Source organism: Rattus norvegicus, chromosome X, assembly GCF_021556685.1.
Source record: "Rattus norvegicus strain SHRSP/BbbUtx chromosome X, alternate assembly SHRSP_T2T, whole genome shotgun sequence".
Classification (NCBI taxonomy): Eukaryota; Metazoa; Chordata; class Mammalia; order Rodentia; family Muridae; genus Rattus; species Rattus norvegicus.
The window spans coordinates 107,432,322-107,449,797 of NC_141554.1; the positions used below are offsets into that span (position 1 = coordinate 107,432,322).

Consider the following 17,476-nt stretch of genomic DNA (forward strand, 5'->3'; position numbering starts at 1 on the left):
CTACACTCAAAGTTATACACAGTGTAACTGAAACAGTTATCAGTCCCACAAACTTAACAGTCCAAATGTCCTTATGACGATCCATTGACTATGATCCTTCATAACTGCAGTCCTGAACATCTGTCTTCATCAACATTCCATTGCAGCATCAAAGTTCTTAGTCAGCCAGTCTGATGAATGATTTGTACTTCTTCAGCTGGTTTATTGACTTGTCTCCATGTTGAGGGGTAGAGTGGGGGTGGGGATCAGCTTTCTTCGTCTCTTCCTTCCTTGAGTCACACCTTTCATTTGGAAGCTTCTCTTACTTGAATCAGATCATTATCAATTGTGATGGAGCCCATCGTCTTTCATCACCTGTGGCAGTATAGACAAAATCTCTTCCTTAACATAGCACACTCCCTGGCTTCCATTCTGATGTTGAAACATCTTTAAAGAATACAGGTTGGTCTAATTCAGCAGTTTTTTTTCTACAATCCAGTGTCTTTCAGCTAATCTTATTCCCCCTTTCTGTTTCTCAAGGTACAATTAGATCTTTATGAATCCACACACAAACTAAACACTTAGATGCTCACATTCCATGACCTGCTCCACACCAGGGAGCCAGGCTTCATGCCAGCAAGCCAGGCTTCTTACCCACTGTCAATGAACTGTCAGTCTTGATCCTCAATTTCATTAAGGCCTATAGGTTCACAATTAAGCATTTCCCATTGTCTTTATTCCTCTGTCTCTTGCCTTTCAAGCCTTTGTATTACTGTAGCTAATTCTTCCTGTTATACAGTTATTTTCTCAACCTTTTTTCAGAGGAAAAATATAAAGATTGCAGTTGGAAGTAGGGAGGAGTTTAATAGTTAAAACTGCAATGAGTAATGTGATGGCTTTTTCAAGTAATGTTTCTATCTCCTCAGCTCTCAAGGGATCTGAAATAGAGTTTCCCGTTTTTTAATGTGGAAGAGTCTGTCTATATACTTAAAACTGTCTTTTGGGGTTGTTTACTGTGATTTGCTGTCTCGGTGGCTTCTGCATTGTTCTTGCTCTGGGCTTCAGGTTCTTGCTCCTTTCATCCAGAGTCTTCCCAGTCTCTGGGAATCCAGTTGAACTTAAATAACAGATGCTTCTTCTGGAGATGATCCCAGGCAAATTTCTACTCTGGCTTTTTGTCAGATGTCTCCCTTCCTCTGCAACTTTTCTGTCAGATGTCCTTGGCTTTCTGCAATGTTAGCAGGCTCTCTTATTCTCCATTCACATTTGAGTTTTTCTTCCAAATATGTTAAGTGCCAAATGTAAACATATTTTTATTCTCCTGATTCAATTGTCCTCTCTGAGACTTACTGAACCAGTGTGCTAATTTAAGCCTAGTCCTGCAAGCTTCTAGCCTATGTATAATCTTACCTAGGCCTAGAATGGTTTTAGCCTCTGAGACTTCCTGCTAGAATGTTTGCAGCAAAAGAAATAAGAGGAATGGAACAGTAGGTATGGAATGATATGGTTATAGGGAAGTTTTATTTTCAAAACAGGAGACTGTTCAGCATGTTTAAATGCTGATGAGACTATTTTATTAGAGAGGAGTCTATTTTAAAATTATTTTAAGACCAGTTTTACATTCACAGCAGAAGTTAGTGGAAAGAATGGAAACATCCATATATCTTGTACCTGTGTGCATGTTCTTCCACAGCTGCCAACAACGATGGTACCTTTGTTACAACGGATGAATCTGTGTTGACACAGCATCATCACACAAACGTTACATTAGGACTCACTACACTTTGTGGGTTTAGAAAGATAGGTAATATAGTAACATGTATCTGTCATCATAGTATCATACAGAATACTTCACTACTCTATATAAAATACTTCCATTCACTTTTTTCTAACTCAACCCCTGGAACCACTAGACTTTTTGTTTTGTTTTTGTATTTGTTTGTTTGTTTGCTTGTTTGTTTATTTTGAGACAAGGCCTAACTATATAGGCTTAGCTAGCATGGAACTTGCTTTGTGGCAGGCTGGCCTAGAATTTGGAGCAACCATCCTCCTTCTGCTGATATTACAGAAATGCATCAGCATGCCTGGAAAAATTGTTACTTTTCTCAAAGTTCTGGAAATAGAACTGCGGATTTATGGTAGGAAAGCATTCTCGTGATTTAGGTATACTCCCAGCCCTAAACACTAACTCCTTTCTGTTTCTGTAGTTTTACCATTTCCAAATGTCTTGTAATTGGATGGAAATAGCATATTGTCTTTGAGAGGCGTTGGGGTGGGTGGCCACTCCTGTGACAGGTATGTTAATGTCTTAGTGTTCTATTGCTCTAAAGAGACACTCATGACCATAGCAAATTTTATAAAAGAAAGCATGTAATTAGGGTTTGCTTATAGTTTCAGAAGTTTACTTCATTATAATCATGTTTATAATGCAGAGCATGGTAGCACCCAGTCAGAAATGGTACTGGAGAGTAGCTGAGAGTTTTATATCCTAATCTTCAGGCAGTAGGAAGAAAGAGAACCACTGTGCCTGGCTTGGGCTTCTGACACCTCATTGCCAACCCCCAGTGGCATACTTGCATACTTCCTCCAACAAAGCTACACCAACAAGGCCACACCTCCTAATTCTTTCAAACAGTGCCGCTCCCTAAACACTGAAGTATGTGAGCCTGTGGGGCTATTCTTATTCAGTGAAGGTTAAAGTGCAACTTGCAGTTAGTTTTCTTCCTCTGCCTTGTTGGTTTCAAGTATGAAACCCAAGCCCTTAACCTCAAGATCAAGTGTCTTTATTTGCTAATATTTTGCTGGTCTACGGGTTGTTTTTAAAAATTGGATTATTTCAAGAGAGTTAGTGTTTTCTTTTTCCTACTGTGTGGCTTCCAGATTTAAATTTCTTTCTTTGTATGTGTCTATGTTTGAAGAAGGTACGAGTGTAGGACAAGAAACTAGAAGAGGGACATGAGGAAAAGGAAAGGTTTAAGGAGAATTAAAAGCAGGGTAAAATGGTACGTGTGCCATGAAAATGGAAAGAGAAGTTGAGGAGCTCGTCTGTGGACTGTGCGTAGAAAGGATATGCGCATTTTCTGAGCCTGGGCTTTAAGAGAATTACTTCTATTCTCCTTTCCTTTCCCATTTCACTTGCTGAATACAGCCCTTAGGAGGTCTTCTCATGAAGAAGCAGAAGGTCATGGTTAGCTAAGAAGAAACACTGAAACTACTGTAGACTTCTCATACTTTGTATTTTGAGAAGTAATTTGGTATTCCATTCATTTATATCATTTCCTTTAATCGTGTACATTTATAATTTTGTATCCATACAAAGCTAGTTAGCTCACCTCCTCAGTTCCAGTGAGTGTAAACTTTCCAAGGATTATTTCCCACGTTTGGAATTGCAATGATTTCTGCCATGACTCTTGCAGCTGCTGCTGCCATTCTTAGCTTTACTGCCAGGCACTTAAGTGGCTCCATCTGTTCCCCTGTATTTTCCAAACAACATCCCTATGCAGAGTCTAGATGATGTCAGAACTAAATAGTAGTCACAACGTTAAGCCATGTTGGAGAAGAGGATGTTTTCCTTTGTTTAGGGTACACTTTATCCTTATGTCAATAACACAGCAAAGTGCCTGAGTGTTTATTTGGAAATAGTTGTTTCTGAGATTACTTAGAAATATGCCTTCTTATAACAGATGTATAGCTGAGAACTTTCGTTGGAAATAGGACAAAGAAGATTCCTAATCCCAGTGCTGCTATTAGAACAGCTGTACTTCCTGAGGATAAAGCATTGTTCATTGGCTGAGGACATCGTTCCTGGCTCTGTTTTCCCTTGGTGCGAAGGAATTCTCCTCACCACTTTCCTTCTTATTCCCCTTCTCTTTCTGTTATTTTGAGACAGAAGATCAAATGGCTGGCCTAGCATTTAGTATGTAGGGCAAGCTAAACTTAAACAGCAAATGTGGTGATCGTACTGCCTCTGCCTCAAGTGCCAGGGTTCTAGGTATGCACCACTACACCTGGTTGCTGAAGCAGATACCTTGACATAACCTGAAATTATTAGATGTGGCTTCCTCAAATTCCATAAATGTACCCTGTCTCAAGTAGTAGAAACATAGCATCTCTTTTCCTACACTAGAAGTAGATATTCTTTGGGCCTATTTCACCAGTTATTTCAAAAGAACTTGGTCCTGACTAGGGAGATTCAATTTCTTATGTACCACATATTAGCTTTTCATCACCCTAAGAAAGTAGCCAAGGTAATCAACTTATAAAGAGAGAAGGTTTCTTTTGGCTCACAGTTTTGGAGGTTTTAGTTTTCAACCAAGCAACTGTAGCCCACACACATCACAGCACACACATAGCAGAACAAAGCTTCTCACCTCAATGGCTACCTATCAAAATAAAAAGAGGGAATACAGAGACACTTGGGGGATAGCTATAATGCAAACTCTAACATGAAGTTCTTGAAGCCCAGGGAAAGAATAAGCAATGCATTGTAAGAACATACAGAATTTGGATCAACCTATTCTACATGAGAGTTTGCTGTTACCGAGGCGCATGGAGATCAGTAGAGAGGCACATTAGCCTAAATCTACAGAAGCAGATTCATGAGAGGTACAGGAGGAGATGCTGCGAGCCATAATAGCAATGGGCATGCTACTGTGCAAATTCAGGAGTACATGTGAGAGGTGATAGGGGATGAGGAGGGGGAAAGGGTGGGAGACACTCCAAGTCTACATGGCTGCCTCTTTATCCCAGGGTTGATATATGTATTTCAGTAACAAGTCGGTGTTACATAGACACAAGAAGAGATACTGGATAGCAGAACAATACTTGTTGTCTTATGCTGGACTAGAATGCAATTTTGGAGGAAGTAAATCACATCTGGCTGTCATAGGTCAGCATCTTCTACATAGTATTTGATCTAATTTCGAGATGATATTTAGCCAATAGATCAATACATGTTAATAAAACACATTAAAAAAACTTCCCATAGGGCCTTTTTGGTCAATAATTGTTAGCCACTTTCTGGCTTTATTTTGTAAATGAATTGACAAGAGATTATCCAACAGATATTTCAACTATTGCTAAAACCACTCCTATCCTAAGTAAATTGGTAAAAAGATACTGGTAGTTGGGGCACTATTGCTTACATATTATTGCCAGCCCCTTTGCGATGTAAAACAGAATTATAAGGTTGAGGACACGTTGGGTTGCATGATAAACCTAAGGTCAGCTGGGGAATTTGATGAGACCAATTTCCCACTACAGTCTTTACGAAGATTGTGGGTATAGCTGACTGGTAGAGTGCTTGTCTGAGCTTACTCAAGGGCCTCAATTGAATGCCTAGGAGCACCACAGCAATGAAGAGGGACATTGAGTCTCCACAAATGTGAGCAAACTTTATAGTGCTGTTATTTCAGTTATACTGTGAAACAGAATATTGGTGTTAGTGCTGGTGAAACCTGAGACCCAGAGTGCCCTGCCCTGGGTATTGATGTACAGTAAAGACACTTAGGGGGAATGGATATTGTGAATAAGGTTGGTATATGTATTTTGTTCCTGCTATCACAATTGCTATAAGTTTAGTGACTTAAAATGAGACAAACTTCATATCACACCACTGGATGCAAAAAAAGGTCTTCCTATCTGAAATCAAACAGATCTTTCCTTTGGAGATTATTAAGGAAGAATATCTTGTATAGTTTCTTCACACTGCCTGCATTCCATGAGCCCTAGATTCTTTTCATCTTGGAGGCCAGCAGTGTCCAATCTGGTTTGGTTTTGTTTTACCAATGCTGCTTTCCTGACATGCACATTCTTCTGCCTCAGCCTGTCATACCTAAGTACCTTTGCAGTCACAATGACTGGATGGATCCAGGATGACTGTATGCAGAATGCCACTATTAACAACCTGCACTTCCGCCTCAAATCTCAATATTCCTTGGCCAGATAACATCTTTACATATCATGGGTTGTTATTCTGTGAAACACTGGGTAGGTGCTTAAATAAATCTCTAAATGGGCAATGCCAGCAGCTTTTAGTTTGTGCTTAATGCCACTCTTTTTTTTCCCCCAGAAAGGTATTGCTACTTAGAATCAATCTCTCTCTCTCTCTCTCTCTCTCTCTCTCTCTCTCTCTCTCTCTCTCTCTCTCTCACACACACACACACACACACACACACACACACGGGGTGGGGGGTGGGGGGGCAGGCACACACACCCCAACCACCACCATTACCATACACACACCACACCCCCCCACACACACACACACATTCTGTGGCACAAAGAATTGATTGTTGGCCCAAACCTGTGGTTGATTTACTAGGCCACAAGGTGTAGTTTGGTCTCCCTCATGGAAGAGGGGCAGTGGTGAGGGATGTAATGGAGGCCCCACTTTGGATTCCATGGAGACAGAAGTGCCCTCCCTTCATGGTTGCATGAATCAGTGAAAGAAAACATGGGAGAATCAACAGGAACCTACTGGATGGCTGTTGCTAGGTCACCTGTCCCCTCTCAGGCTGCAGTACTGGCAGCCCCCCTCCCCTTCCATTGGCGTCAGAGGAGGAGGCAGAGGAGGGGGAAAGCAAAGAGGGAGTACAGGGAGGGGCAGGCACTGTCCAGCCTCGTTCTGAAATACAGATGTACGAAGGTTCCCACTCAGTATCCATCCGCTGCTCCCTCCTGCTCCCCAACTGCAGACCTCCTCCTCCTTGTAGTCCCCCCTCTCCAAAGCCCTCATACACTCTACATTTAAGCCATCTCACACACTGTGAGTGTGGCTCCAAAAATATTTTTAAAAGTGGTGGTGGTCTCTGGTTAGGGTGAACAGGGGTCTGCAGACGCCCACTGGTACAACCCTCCCCTCCAAGAGGAGTGGGACTGTCTGTGGCCCCGCCCACTCCGAGTCGGAACTACAGTGGGTCCGGGAGGGGGCGTCGAGCCCTGTGCGCAGTATCCCTCCGCCCCCTTCCCGACACCCTCCAGGAGAGCTGTGCTTGCCGCAGTCTGCGCAGCCCCTGCCCGTTTGGTGCAGAGGCGTGGGGGCAGGACACAGCTCTGCCATTCCACTCGCGCTCAAAGCAGTGAAAGCCCAGTGAAAGGATCTGCGGAGGACAGAGAACAGCCGGGAGCAGGAGAGGGACGCGGGGGAGCCCGGGGACCTGGGCTGTGCCCCTGGCCAGGCAAGTGGGGGTGTGTCATGGGCTCCAGGCTGTCGCGCATTGCGGACAGCTGCCTGGCCCTGACAGTCCAGTGGAGGCAAACAGGTCACAGCTGCTCCCTGGAGTGTGTGCTGTGCCTGTAGACCCAAGGCGGTGGGCAGAAGGAGGCGGGAACCCCTGCAGAGACCCGGGCACAAGGGAAGGATGGAGCTGCTGGGTGTGATGGTCTGGAGGTTGGCATAGCCGACCGCCTGGCAGTTGACTTTCCTGGCACCAATACCCCGCCCTCGACAATGTCTGGGCCCTGTGAGGGTTATACGGTAGGCAGCTGCTGTTGAAATGACGATGAGAGAGTGGGGGGGAGGGAGATCAGGGAGCCCACAGGTCCCAGGAAGGCAGCTGCAAAAGAAATGGCCGGCCATGCTGGAGTGGGGGGGGGGGGGGGGATGAAGCCCACAGGTGTGGGTGTGGGGCAGGTGTCCAGCACTGGCGACAGCGCTGGGTTGTGAGTCGCCTTGGCTACTAGGGCTCTGATCTAGTTGCTGAGAGGGGCCCCGGTGCCCTGCGCCCTGGGTGCTGTCACTCCCCACAGGATCCTGCTTGATGGAAAGTGTCCTGTCTGCGCGGTAGGTCTGGCATATTCTGACAGGCCACAGTGAGTGAGCATCTGTACACCAGAGGCTTGAGAAAAGAGGAACAGGAAAATGGCGTGGATTTCTGGAGGTGTGTGGTAATGGGAGTGGGCACCAGACAGTGAGTGGAGATGCAAAAAGGGTGGGGGTGACTGGCCAGAACAGGTGGGAATAAGTGTCTCCTAATCTCGTTTCTCACAGCCTTGCAGGTACCTTCTACACTGCCTTTCCCCTCCCTCCCAAATCTGGGGTCTGAAAAGATGGGGTGGGGATGATGACGGAGTCATAAATCCAAGGACCACTTCAGAACCTGCTTTCTAGAATGTACTGCGCCCTTCCCCCATTTTTTGCTGCGCAAGGCAAGGAAACATGGCCACCTAGTGGCGAGTCTTCAGAATTGCAGAAGGGACTAATAAGGATGACATCAAGGAGTGGGTGTTACCTCAGGAACCCTGCAGCCAGGCTAAATCCAGAATGTTCCAGCAGTAGGACCCTAAATGCTAAAAGACACTTGATCTGGTTCTGATCCTTGGTGGCATTTTCAACAAGATCAGCTGCTGCCATCATCTCCTGATTGTCATACATTTTCATGTCTATCCACAGCCCTGCTTTAAGGCTGCAAGCAAGGAAAGAAGGCTTCTAGGCGACTGTCTCAGATCTCTGGAGGTTGGTGAGACTCAGGGGCAGTGCAGGAGCCAGCCACTGAGGAGGCAAATCCAAATTGCTCTAACCCAAGGGGGTGCATGTTGCCTTACTGTCCCCTTAATTTGCCCACAGCTGCTACCACCATTTTCTGATTGTCATACATTTTCATGTCTGTCCACAGGTCTGCTTTAAGGCTGGTTTTTCTGCAATCAAGGAAAGAAGGTTTCAAGGCGACTGTCTCAGATCTCTGGAAGTTGGTGAGACTCAGGGGTAGTGCAGGAGCCAGCCACTGAGAAGGCACATTCGTTTTGCTCTAACCAAATTCAGATCACTGTCCCCTTAATTTGCCCACAGCTGCTGCCACCATTTTCTGACTGTCATACATTTTCGTGTCTGTCCACAGGTCTGCTTTAAGGCTGGTCAGTTCTTCAATCAAGAAAAAAGGCTTCAGGGTGACTGTCTCAGATCTTGGAGGTTGGTGAGACTCAGGGGTAGTGCAGGAGCCAGCCACTGAGGAGACAAATTCAGATTGCGCTAACCCAAGAGGGTGCATGGTGTCTTTACTGCCCCCTTAATTTGCCCACAGCTACTGCCACCATTTTCTGCTTGCCTTACATTTTCATGTCTGTCCACAGGTCTGCTTTAAGGCTGGTCAGTTCTTCAATCAAGGAAAGAAGGTTTCAAGGCGACTGTCTCAGATCTCTGGAAGTTGGTGAGACTCAGGGGTAGTGCAGGAGCCAGCCACTGAGGAGACAAATTCAGATTGCGCTAACCCAAGAAGAGGGTGCAGGATGTCTTTACTGTCCCCTTACTTTGCCCACAGCTGCTGCCACCATTTTCTGATTGCATTACATTTTCATGTCTGTCCACAGGTCTGCCCTAAGGCTGGTTTTTCTGCAAGCAAGGAAAGAAGGCTTCAGGGCGACTGTCTCAGATCTTGGAGGTTGGTGACACTCAGGGGTAGTACAAGAGCCAGCCACTGAGAAGGCACATTCATTTTGCTCTAACCAAATTCAGATCACTGTCCCCTTAATTTGCCCAGTAGTATAGCATGCTCTATTTCCTCTCAGGGATACTAAGAATGTTGAGGTAGGTGTGAGTTAGCCTATGACCCAGTACAACAGCTCACTGCTGGGACCAGGGAATAGACGCTTTAGACACAAACAGGCATGGTTTTGTTGTTTGTTCTTTGTTTGGGTTCAGGGATGTGTGCCCACCTTCCGAGCACTGAGACTTCATTTTGTTTTATGCACTTGTAGGACTCCCTGCAGTCAGCCAGCTGTTTGTCTTAACACTGCTTGAACACAGAAGAGAGGGGAGAACTGCACCACATCTGTGAAGGTGGGTATGGGACAGGGTTCACTTTTAGGTGGGGTCGTCTCAATCACCCCAGAGTGAGTACTGTGAGATTTAGGGTCCCCTCTCTGTCCATTTGTAGCGTGTGCACTTTCTCCTCCCCTCTGCACCTGTTTCCCAGCAGGCAAAAGGAACATAGGGATTTCTTATGACTGGGCTCTTCCACTCAGCGTCACACCCAGGTGTCTCTGTGTAAGTTTCTGCAGCAGACAATGGAATTGGGTAGGACTGATTTCCTCATTCCTCTCTCCTAGATCACCTGCAGTGGCCGCTTGGTGGTGCTGAGGTTGCCGCTGACCAGTGCAATCAACAGGTCTGCACCCACCTAGGACCTGTTCGTCGTCCTCCAGCTTGATTTCACCTCTTCTGCACTGTATCTGTGTTATTGACTGAGACTGCTTGGGTAGGAGCCTCCTTGAGTGCTGAACTGTTCATTTCAGTCTAATTCTTTTCAATCTCATACCAAGTTACCAAAGGTGGTAGTGAAGAGCTATCTTGTAACAGATATCTAGTGAAGGTTCACTGTTAAGTGCTATACATTGGGGCTTCATCTACCGTATACTATGACTGGGGCAGAGGTTGAGCCTGGTGCCCAGGCAAAGGCTGAAAATAAGCCTGGGGATGAGAATGCTAATGCTGCTGAAGTAGAGCCTGAAGTTCCGTTAGTGGTCAGACCCAAGGTTAGGACACAAATGATGACTGGAGCAAGACCCAAAGTGAAGCCTAAGGGTACCCCTGGAGCAAGGCCTAAAGGTGAAACCAGTTCACCAGGTGGGGCATATGCTAAATGTAAGCCCAGGTCAATCCCTATTTCACGATCTAAGCATGATGCACAAGTCTGGGCCCCGAGTAAGTTTCGTGGTGAGTCCATGTCAAAGATGGGGAAGCAATGTCAGATCAGTGCTGCAGACTCCCCACTGGTCAGTAATGATTCTGGGGCGGTTGCTCAAGCTAAGTGCCTGTCTGTAGATAGAGAACTTGCTAGTATGGACACTGAGAGTATTCCCAAAAAGGCCAGTTCTCCAGCAAGATTCCAGCCTTCATTTGGCCCAGAGGAGGGAACCAGTATGGGATCCTGGTACCGTCCCAGGCCTATCCCTAAAGGAGAGGCATATGAGAATTCTGATTTCAAATGGGCAGATAAATCCTCAGGAAGTTCCTCCTTCTGGAATAGAGATGAAACCAGTACAAGATTTCGTCCTAGGAAAAGCATGAAATCCAATACCAGATTCAGGCACATGGCCAAACAAGAGGCAAATACCATGTCTAGACACAAGAACAAACAGGAGTTCTATAATATTTCCAGTTCTGATTCTGAAGATGAGTCTGCTAAGACTCCCTGGTTCTGGGCCAAAGACAAGCCCAAAGTCTGGTCTAGGCCCAAAGAAGAGCCCAATACTAGGTCCTGGTTTAGGTCTAAGAAAGAAGTCCGTGTTGAATCCACTTCTGGGTCTGAATGTGAAAACCATACAAAATCTTTGTTTTGGTCTGGAGAAGAGGCTAAATGTAGGTCTAAACCCAGAGCCAGGAAAGGGGTCAATATGAGGGCCAGGCACCAGGCCAAGCGAGAAGCTTATAGTGATGTCACATCTGGATCTGTAGATACAAATAAGAAAGATTCCTGGTTCTTGCCTGAAGAGAAAGCTAATGCCTTTTCAAAGTCTAAGACAAAGAAAGAGCCCAGAACCAGAGCAATGCCAAGGGAAGAAGTCAAAACTAAGGCCAGAGCAAGTACCAAACAAGAAGCCAGGCCAGAGGAGGAAGTCCTCGTTGGGGCTTGGTTCTGGAACACCCAGGACAACACTATGGGGGAGAGGATAAGCATGAAGACCACTTGTGTAGAGGAGGAGCCTATTGTTGGAGATTGGTTCTGGAGTGAAGAAGAAGCCAGTGTGGACTCTGAGACCGGTCTTAAATCCAGACCAAGGGCTAAGGAGGAACAAGTTAGTAGTTTCTGTTTAGGATCTGGAAAGAAGACCAGTATGGAAAGTGGGCCAAAGGCTACTTCTAAATCTATGCCAGTAGCTAAGGATGATGAGGTCATTATTGGATCCTGGTTCTGGGCTGATGATGAAGAGATCAGCTTACAGGCTGATGATGAGTCTATTTTTGGATCTTGGTTCTGGGGCACTGGTGAGAAAAGCCTTAGATCTGTTGGAGTCAGTTGTGAGAAGATGCCCAAGTCTGGGGAAAAAGAAGTTACTGATTCCTGGTTCTGGGCTGGAGAAGTCAATACTGAGGCTGAGATGGAGGAACAGGCCAGTTCAGCATCCACAAAAGGAACAATCTTTGTGCCTTGGTTTTGGTCTGAAAAGCAAGCACATATGGATTTAGGAACCGAACCTTGCTCTGACATCATGGCAGGAGCTGAGGAGGAGCCCATAATTGGGCCCTGGTTCTGGGCTAAAGTAGATAATAGTGTGGAGGCTGAAGTTAATAGTAAGTCTAGCCTTGAAGATGAGGAAGAACCCATTAGATCACCTTGGTTTGGGGCCAGAGAACAACCCAATATGAAGTATGCAGCTGGTGTCGGATACAAGCCTATGGCAGAAGCCGAGGAGGCTAACAAAAAGTCGTGTGTCTGGGCAAAAGAGCCCTGTTTGTATCCTACCAATAGAGAAAGCTTGAAATCTACTCTGGGAGAGAAAGAGGACACTGTTGATCCATGGCTCTGGTCCAATAATTACCCAAGGACCGAGACCATCACAGGGTCCTGGCTCTGGGCTGCAGAAGAGGGAAATATAGATGATGAGACTGGAGAAGAAATCAAACTACCAACTTTAGAGGACAATGTATTCAATTCTTGGTTCTGGAAAGAAAATGAAGAAACCGTTGTAGAGGCTCCCAACAGAGAAGAGTCCAAGCCAGAAGCGGAAGAGGAAGATATTATTGGCTCTTGGTTTTGGGCTGGGGATGAAGACAGGTTTCAGCCAGCTGCTAAGATTAAGGAAGAGAACAAGATAGCACCTGAAGATGAAGATACAGTTGGATCCTGGTTCTGGGGCAAGGAAGAGGCCAGTGTAGAGGCAGTGAAAGGGGGTACTTTTGAGTCTGTGTCTGGAATTAAGGAAGAGAAAGCTACTGGGTCGTGGTTCTGGACTGATAAGGCCAAAATAGGGGCTGGGCCACAGACTGTCGAAACTGGGTCAGAAACTGAAGATGAGGCAATTTTTGAGTCCCTGATCTGGGCCGCAAAAAAGGACAGTATGCAAACAGGAGTAAACCGTGTGTCCAAGCCAAAGGATGAGGGTGAAGGGATTGAGTCCTGGCTCTGGTCTGGTGACAAGGCCACTACAGAATCTAAAACTGTGACGGTCAGTGAGTCTAGTCCAGAAAATGGGAAAGAGTCCATTGTTAAGTTTGGGTCAAGAGCAAAGGATGAAGTGATTAACAAGACTGGCAGCGGTGACAATTGTAAATTTAGTACAGAAGCTGAAAGCATAGTGGGACCCTGGTTCTGGGAAGGAGATGAAGCTAGCTTTGAATCAAACCCTGTTCCTGTATGCAAGGCCGCTTGTGAACCTGAGTCTTCAACTGAACATGAACCTGATCCTTCCCGCAGGCCTCAGAGCTGGGATGAGGTCACTGTTCAGTTTAAGCCTGGTCCATGGGGAAAGGCTGGCTTCCCATCCTTAAACCCCTTCCGATTCCCAAAAGAAGCAGCATCTCTGTTTGCAGAAATGTTTGGGGGAAAGCCTAAGCTTGTGGAAGTTGGTACTGAAAGAGAGCCTGAACCCCAGTTCCCATTTCAGTATGATCCTTCTTACCGGTCAGTCCGGGAAATTCGGGAGCATCTTAAGGCCAGGGAGAGTGCACAGGCTGAGAACTGGTCTTGCAACTGCATCCAGTGTGAGCTTAGAATTGGTTCTGAGGAGTTTGAGGAACTTCTTTTAATGATGGACAGAAATCGTGATCCATTTATCCATGAGATATCTAAAATTGCAATGGGCATGAGAGGTGCTTCTCAGTTTACCCGAGATTTCATTCGAAACTCGGGTGTTATCTCACTTATTGAAGCCCTGATGAATTATCCTTCCTCCCGAGCGAGGACTGCCTTTTTGGAAAACATGATTCAAATGGCTCCAACTTATCCAGACCTAAACATGATCGAGACATATGTGTGTCAGGTGTGTGAGGATACCTTTGATTATGACTTGGATTCCTCTGACCAGTTGTCTGGACTGACAATGATTACACACCTCACTACTACTTTTGACTATCACAAAGTGGTTGTCGCTTACTTGGCTGGCTTTTACTACCTACTGAATTCGGGCAATACCACAACAAGGTTTCATGTTCTGAAACTGCTACTAAATTTGTCTGAAAGCCTTGTCATGACAAAACGCCTACTTATTACTGATTCAGTGTCAGAATTTATGGCCCTTTTTAATAGGGAGGACTCAGATGAAAACATTCAAATTATTCTTGCAATATTTGAGAATATCAGTAAAAATATTCAAAAAGAGGCACTGTTTGCTGATGATGAGGAAGAGGAGGAGGAGGAGGAGGCGGTGAATCTTGAACCGCTTATTTCAGCATTCCGTGAGGCTGAAAAATTTGCCAAGGAACTGAAACGTAAAACCGACGATCAGAAATCACCCTGAAGCAGAACAAAAAGAGTAATGTGCTTAACCATTTGCCTCCGGTTGTCCTTGTGTTCCCAAGTCATTGACCCTCAAATAATGCTTTGCTTTCCCAGCTGACTCTGTGTTTCACTGTGCCTCTTTATGCTGGTGGTAATTATACCCAACCCTGTGTAATCTGTATCATTATTCTAATGCCAAATGAAGATACAAGTGAAAACACATGACACTTGTTGGTGACCCTCGTTTCGTTGACTGTGATGTTCAGTATTTGAGTGTAAAGTGAACTGAGCCGGTGTAAATAAGATTCCCTTCTAAATGTTGTTCTCATGTATATTTGAGTCTTGTGCTTCAATAAAGTTCTATGTGGACGTGAGCCAAAATTGCCCCTTCACTATAAAATAAAGATGCAAAATGACAGCTGAACACTCGCACAGAGATAATGCCTGAGTCACATGCTTGTTACAAACGTTTTTTCTAGCATTAAATCTCAAAGGTTCAATGGACTACAACTCAGAGCATAGTTCAGAGAAGACTTGCTTTAAGTTGTCCTCTAAAGCAACTTAACACTGATAAGGAGCAAGGCATGGGGTAGGAGAATGGTTTTCTATACTTCCGTATCTATCTTCCTGGGTTAGGTGAGAGAGAACTCTAAAGAGATGTATGGAGAATGAGGTAAGCTCTGAAGAGCAAGTCGGGCTTCACTGCTCAGAGTACTGTGTTCTAAATATAAACAGGGCAATGCAGAGGTTAAAAGGACAGCATCAGAAAGAACAAAAACAATTCAGTCAAGTGGGTGGTTAAGTCACATAATGGGTTTCCTATCATTTTATAAGATACTGTCATGTACTAGTAGGGCTGGGGAGGTGACTCGGTTGGTAAAGTGCTTGCTGTATAAGCATACTGTCCTGAGTTAGGACCCCATGACACACATACAAATGCACAGGTGCTTCTGTATGCCTGGTGCTGGAAGGCAAAGATAGGAAGGTCCAAAGGTTGTCTGGCCAGCTAAGCTAGCCTCTCTGAACTTGAAGCACTCACAGAATTATTTGTAAAACTACTGAAGTCCTAATGATTCATCCCCACTTTTTCTTTGTTTCTTGAGACAGGGTATCTCAGGCTTGCCTCAAACGTAGTACGTACCTGGGACACTTTGAACTTCTAAGGCTGGGATTATAGGTCACTATAATCGGTTTCAGGCTGCACAGGGGTCATCAGAGCTGGAGAGTTCCCTCCCTGCCTCTCACCTGCTGCAGCACTAGGAAGAGCAGGCCGTGCAGCTCACCTGGGCAGCACAGTAGAGCCGACCCTGGATGTGGGAGTGGTGGGCGAGCTGCCCCTGAAGTCATGAGAGGGGGAAAGCTGACTGGCTCACCAGTTCAGATACCTCTCATACCTACATACAGGACTTTGCATTGGCCCATCCCGACATCTACCCCATCTATGAACTGCTGGAGTGAGTGCATGAAGGGGTCAGGCTTACAGATCCAAAACTACAGGATCTCCATGACACAGGGCAACAACAGGATATCTGACAGGAGTCCCAGTGAGGATCCAGCATTGGTAAAGTATCAGAAGCCAGAGGCCTCAAACCCAAGGATTCATTGTAATGAACATTTGCAAGCAAAGTGTGGACAAAAGGGTATACCACGGGACACACTGTGAAGCACACTGACATACTACAGCTTCCACAATGAGATTTTTAATTTTTTGTTGTTGTTGAGGGGGGAGGTTGCAAGGTAGATGACAGGTATGAGGGGAGGGAGAGATGAGTGGATTTGGGATATGTGATTTGAAATTCACAAAGAACAAATAGAAGTTAATAAAATCAAGTATATGAGCAAATAGTAAGTAGCAAAACCTATCATTGCCATTTTATAGTTCTGTTTTTTGTTTTGTTTTTAGATGATCTAAAACGTATGTATCAAAAGGATCATTGGGTGGTGGTGGCACATGCCTTTAATCCCAGCACTTGAGAGGCAGAAGCAAATGGATCTCTGTGAGTTTGAGGCCAGCCTGATTGATCTGCAGAGCGAGTTTCAGGACTACCAAGGACTTTTTTAACAAACAAAAAATTACAGGGTTGGTGAGGCTGCTCTTCCAGAGGTCCTGAGTTCAATTCCCAGCAACCACATGGTGGCTCACAACCACCTGTAAAATGTATAGATTTTCAAAATGTTAAAAGGATTGTATGGGCATATGATACGTAACGATAACTATGGCAACAACAGTGTGAACTAATAGTGATAATTTAAAGAGATGCTAAGTTTCAACAGTGGAGTGGTGTCAGCATAATGGTTACTAGTATGTCTCCCTCATAAAGACTGCACTAAACTCCTGTAAACTCTAGAGAAGAAGTGAGAACAAAGAGCACCCAGGCCATTTGAAAGGCAAGAAAAGGATTCCAGGAAAGGGTGTTGAGCACGCCAAAGGGTTTTTTCATGCCATGCATACTACTACACAGCCTATCATGAGTAGCTAACCATAGTGGCAATTAAGAAGAAACATCAAAAAAAAGTCTCTACTTTCAGAACAGACCCCTCACCTTATAAGTAGAAAGGCAGGGGAAAAAACTTGGGAGCAGCTGAAAAGTACCACTGCATCCTAGCAATGCAGTACTGCAGGTGGACACAAGAGGGAGCAAGGGATCGGAGAAAGTTCAATAGGTCTCGGGATATCTAATCAGGCTGATTTGTTAAAAATCTTCATTTGCACATTGTCGGGCATAAAGACAAAGAGTTGATTGTCTTTTGTTTTTTCAAAATGAGTCTCCAAATTCCCGTTAGAGACTGCAAGGCATATAACGAAATGCAAACAGCTTAAATCAAAGGGGGGGGGGGCTCTCTACAGAAAGCAACCATAAACTATCCATGATTTATTAGGCAAATAAATTTGAATAACTGTCATAAACACATTCAGTGAGCTAAAGAAGAACACATGTAAGTGATGACTAAAAAAAAACGATTAATACCAGCAAAGGAATCAAAAACAAACTATAGAAGAGAACCAAGCAGAAATTGTGAAGTCAATAAATACTATACTTGAACTGAGGTTCTCAAAAGGAATTCCGCAGGAGGTTTAAGAAGGCAGGAGAGAGAAAGGAAAGGAGAGTGAAGGGGGAGTT

General features: G+C 44.9%; 2 protein-coding genes across 3 annotated transcripts in view; both read left to right on the top strand.

Annotated features, from left to right (window-relative positions):
* Positions 1–9,754, top strand: part of Gprasp1 (G protein-coupled receptor associated sorting protein 1) — a 51,780-nt gene extending 42,026 nt beyond the window's left edge. Inside the window, exons 2-7 of one of the 2 annotated variants that reach the window (XR_015646661.1) lie at positions 8,372–8,478; positions 8,595–8,670; positions 8,817–8,887; positions 9,049–9,125; positions 9,286–9,356; positions 9,673–9,754. Coding sequence is in view for 1 of the 2 variants with exons in the window: in XM_087601002.1 (XP_087457128.1) it covers positions 8,372–8,434; positions 8,595–8,670; positions 8,817–8,827 (150 nt within the window). In the remaining variant the exon portion in view is untranslated. Of the gene's footprint in view, positions 1–8,371; positions 8,479–8,594; positions 8,671–8,816; positions 8,888–9,048; positions 9,126–9,285; positions 9,357–9,672 lie in introns of those variants that run through there. The other variant, XM_087601002.1, reaches the window with a different exon arrangement.
* Positions 6,943–14,728, top strand: Gprasp1 (G protein-coupled receptor associated sorting protein 1). Its single transcript, NM_134386.2, is given in 8 exon segments — positions 6,943–7,157; positions 8,372–8,434; positions 8,595–8,670; positions 8,817–8,887; positions 9,049–9,125; positions 9,286–9,356; positions 9,673–9,754; positions 10,024–14,728. A coding segment is annotated over 1 exon segment (4,041 nt). The 5' UTR covers positions 6,943–7,157; positions 8,372–8,434; positions 8,595–8,670; positions 8,817–8,887; positions 9,049–9,125; positions 9,286–9,356; positions 9,673–9,754; positions 10,024–10,332; the 3' UTR covers positions 14,374–14,728.
* The last annotated feature ends 2,748 nt before the right edge of the window (positions 14,729–17,476 follow it).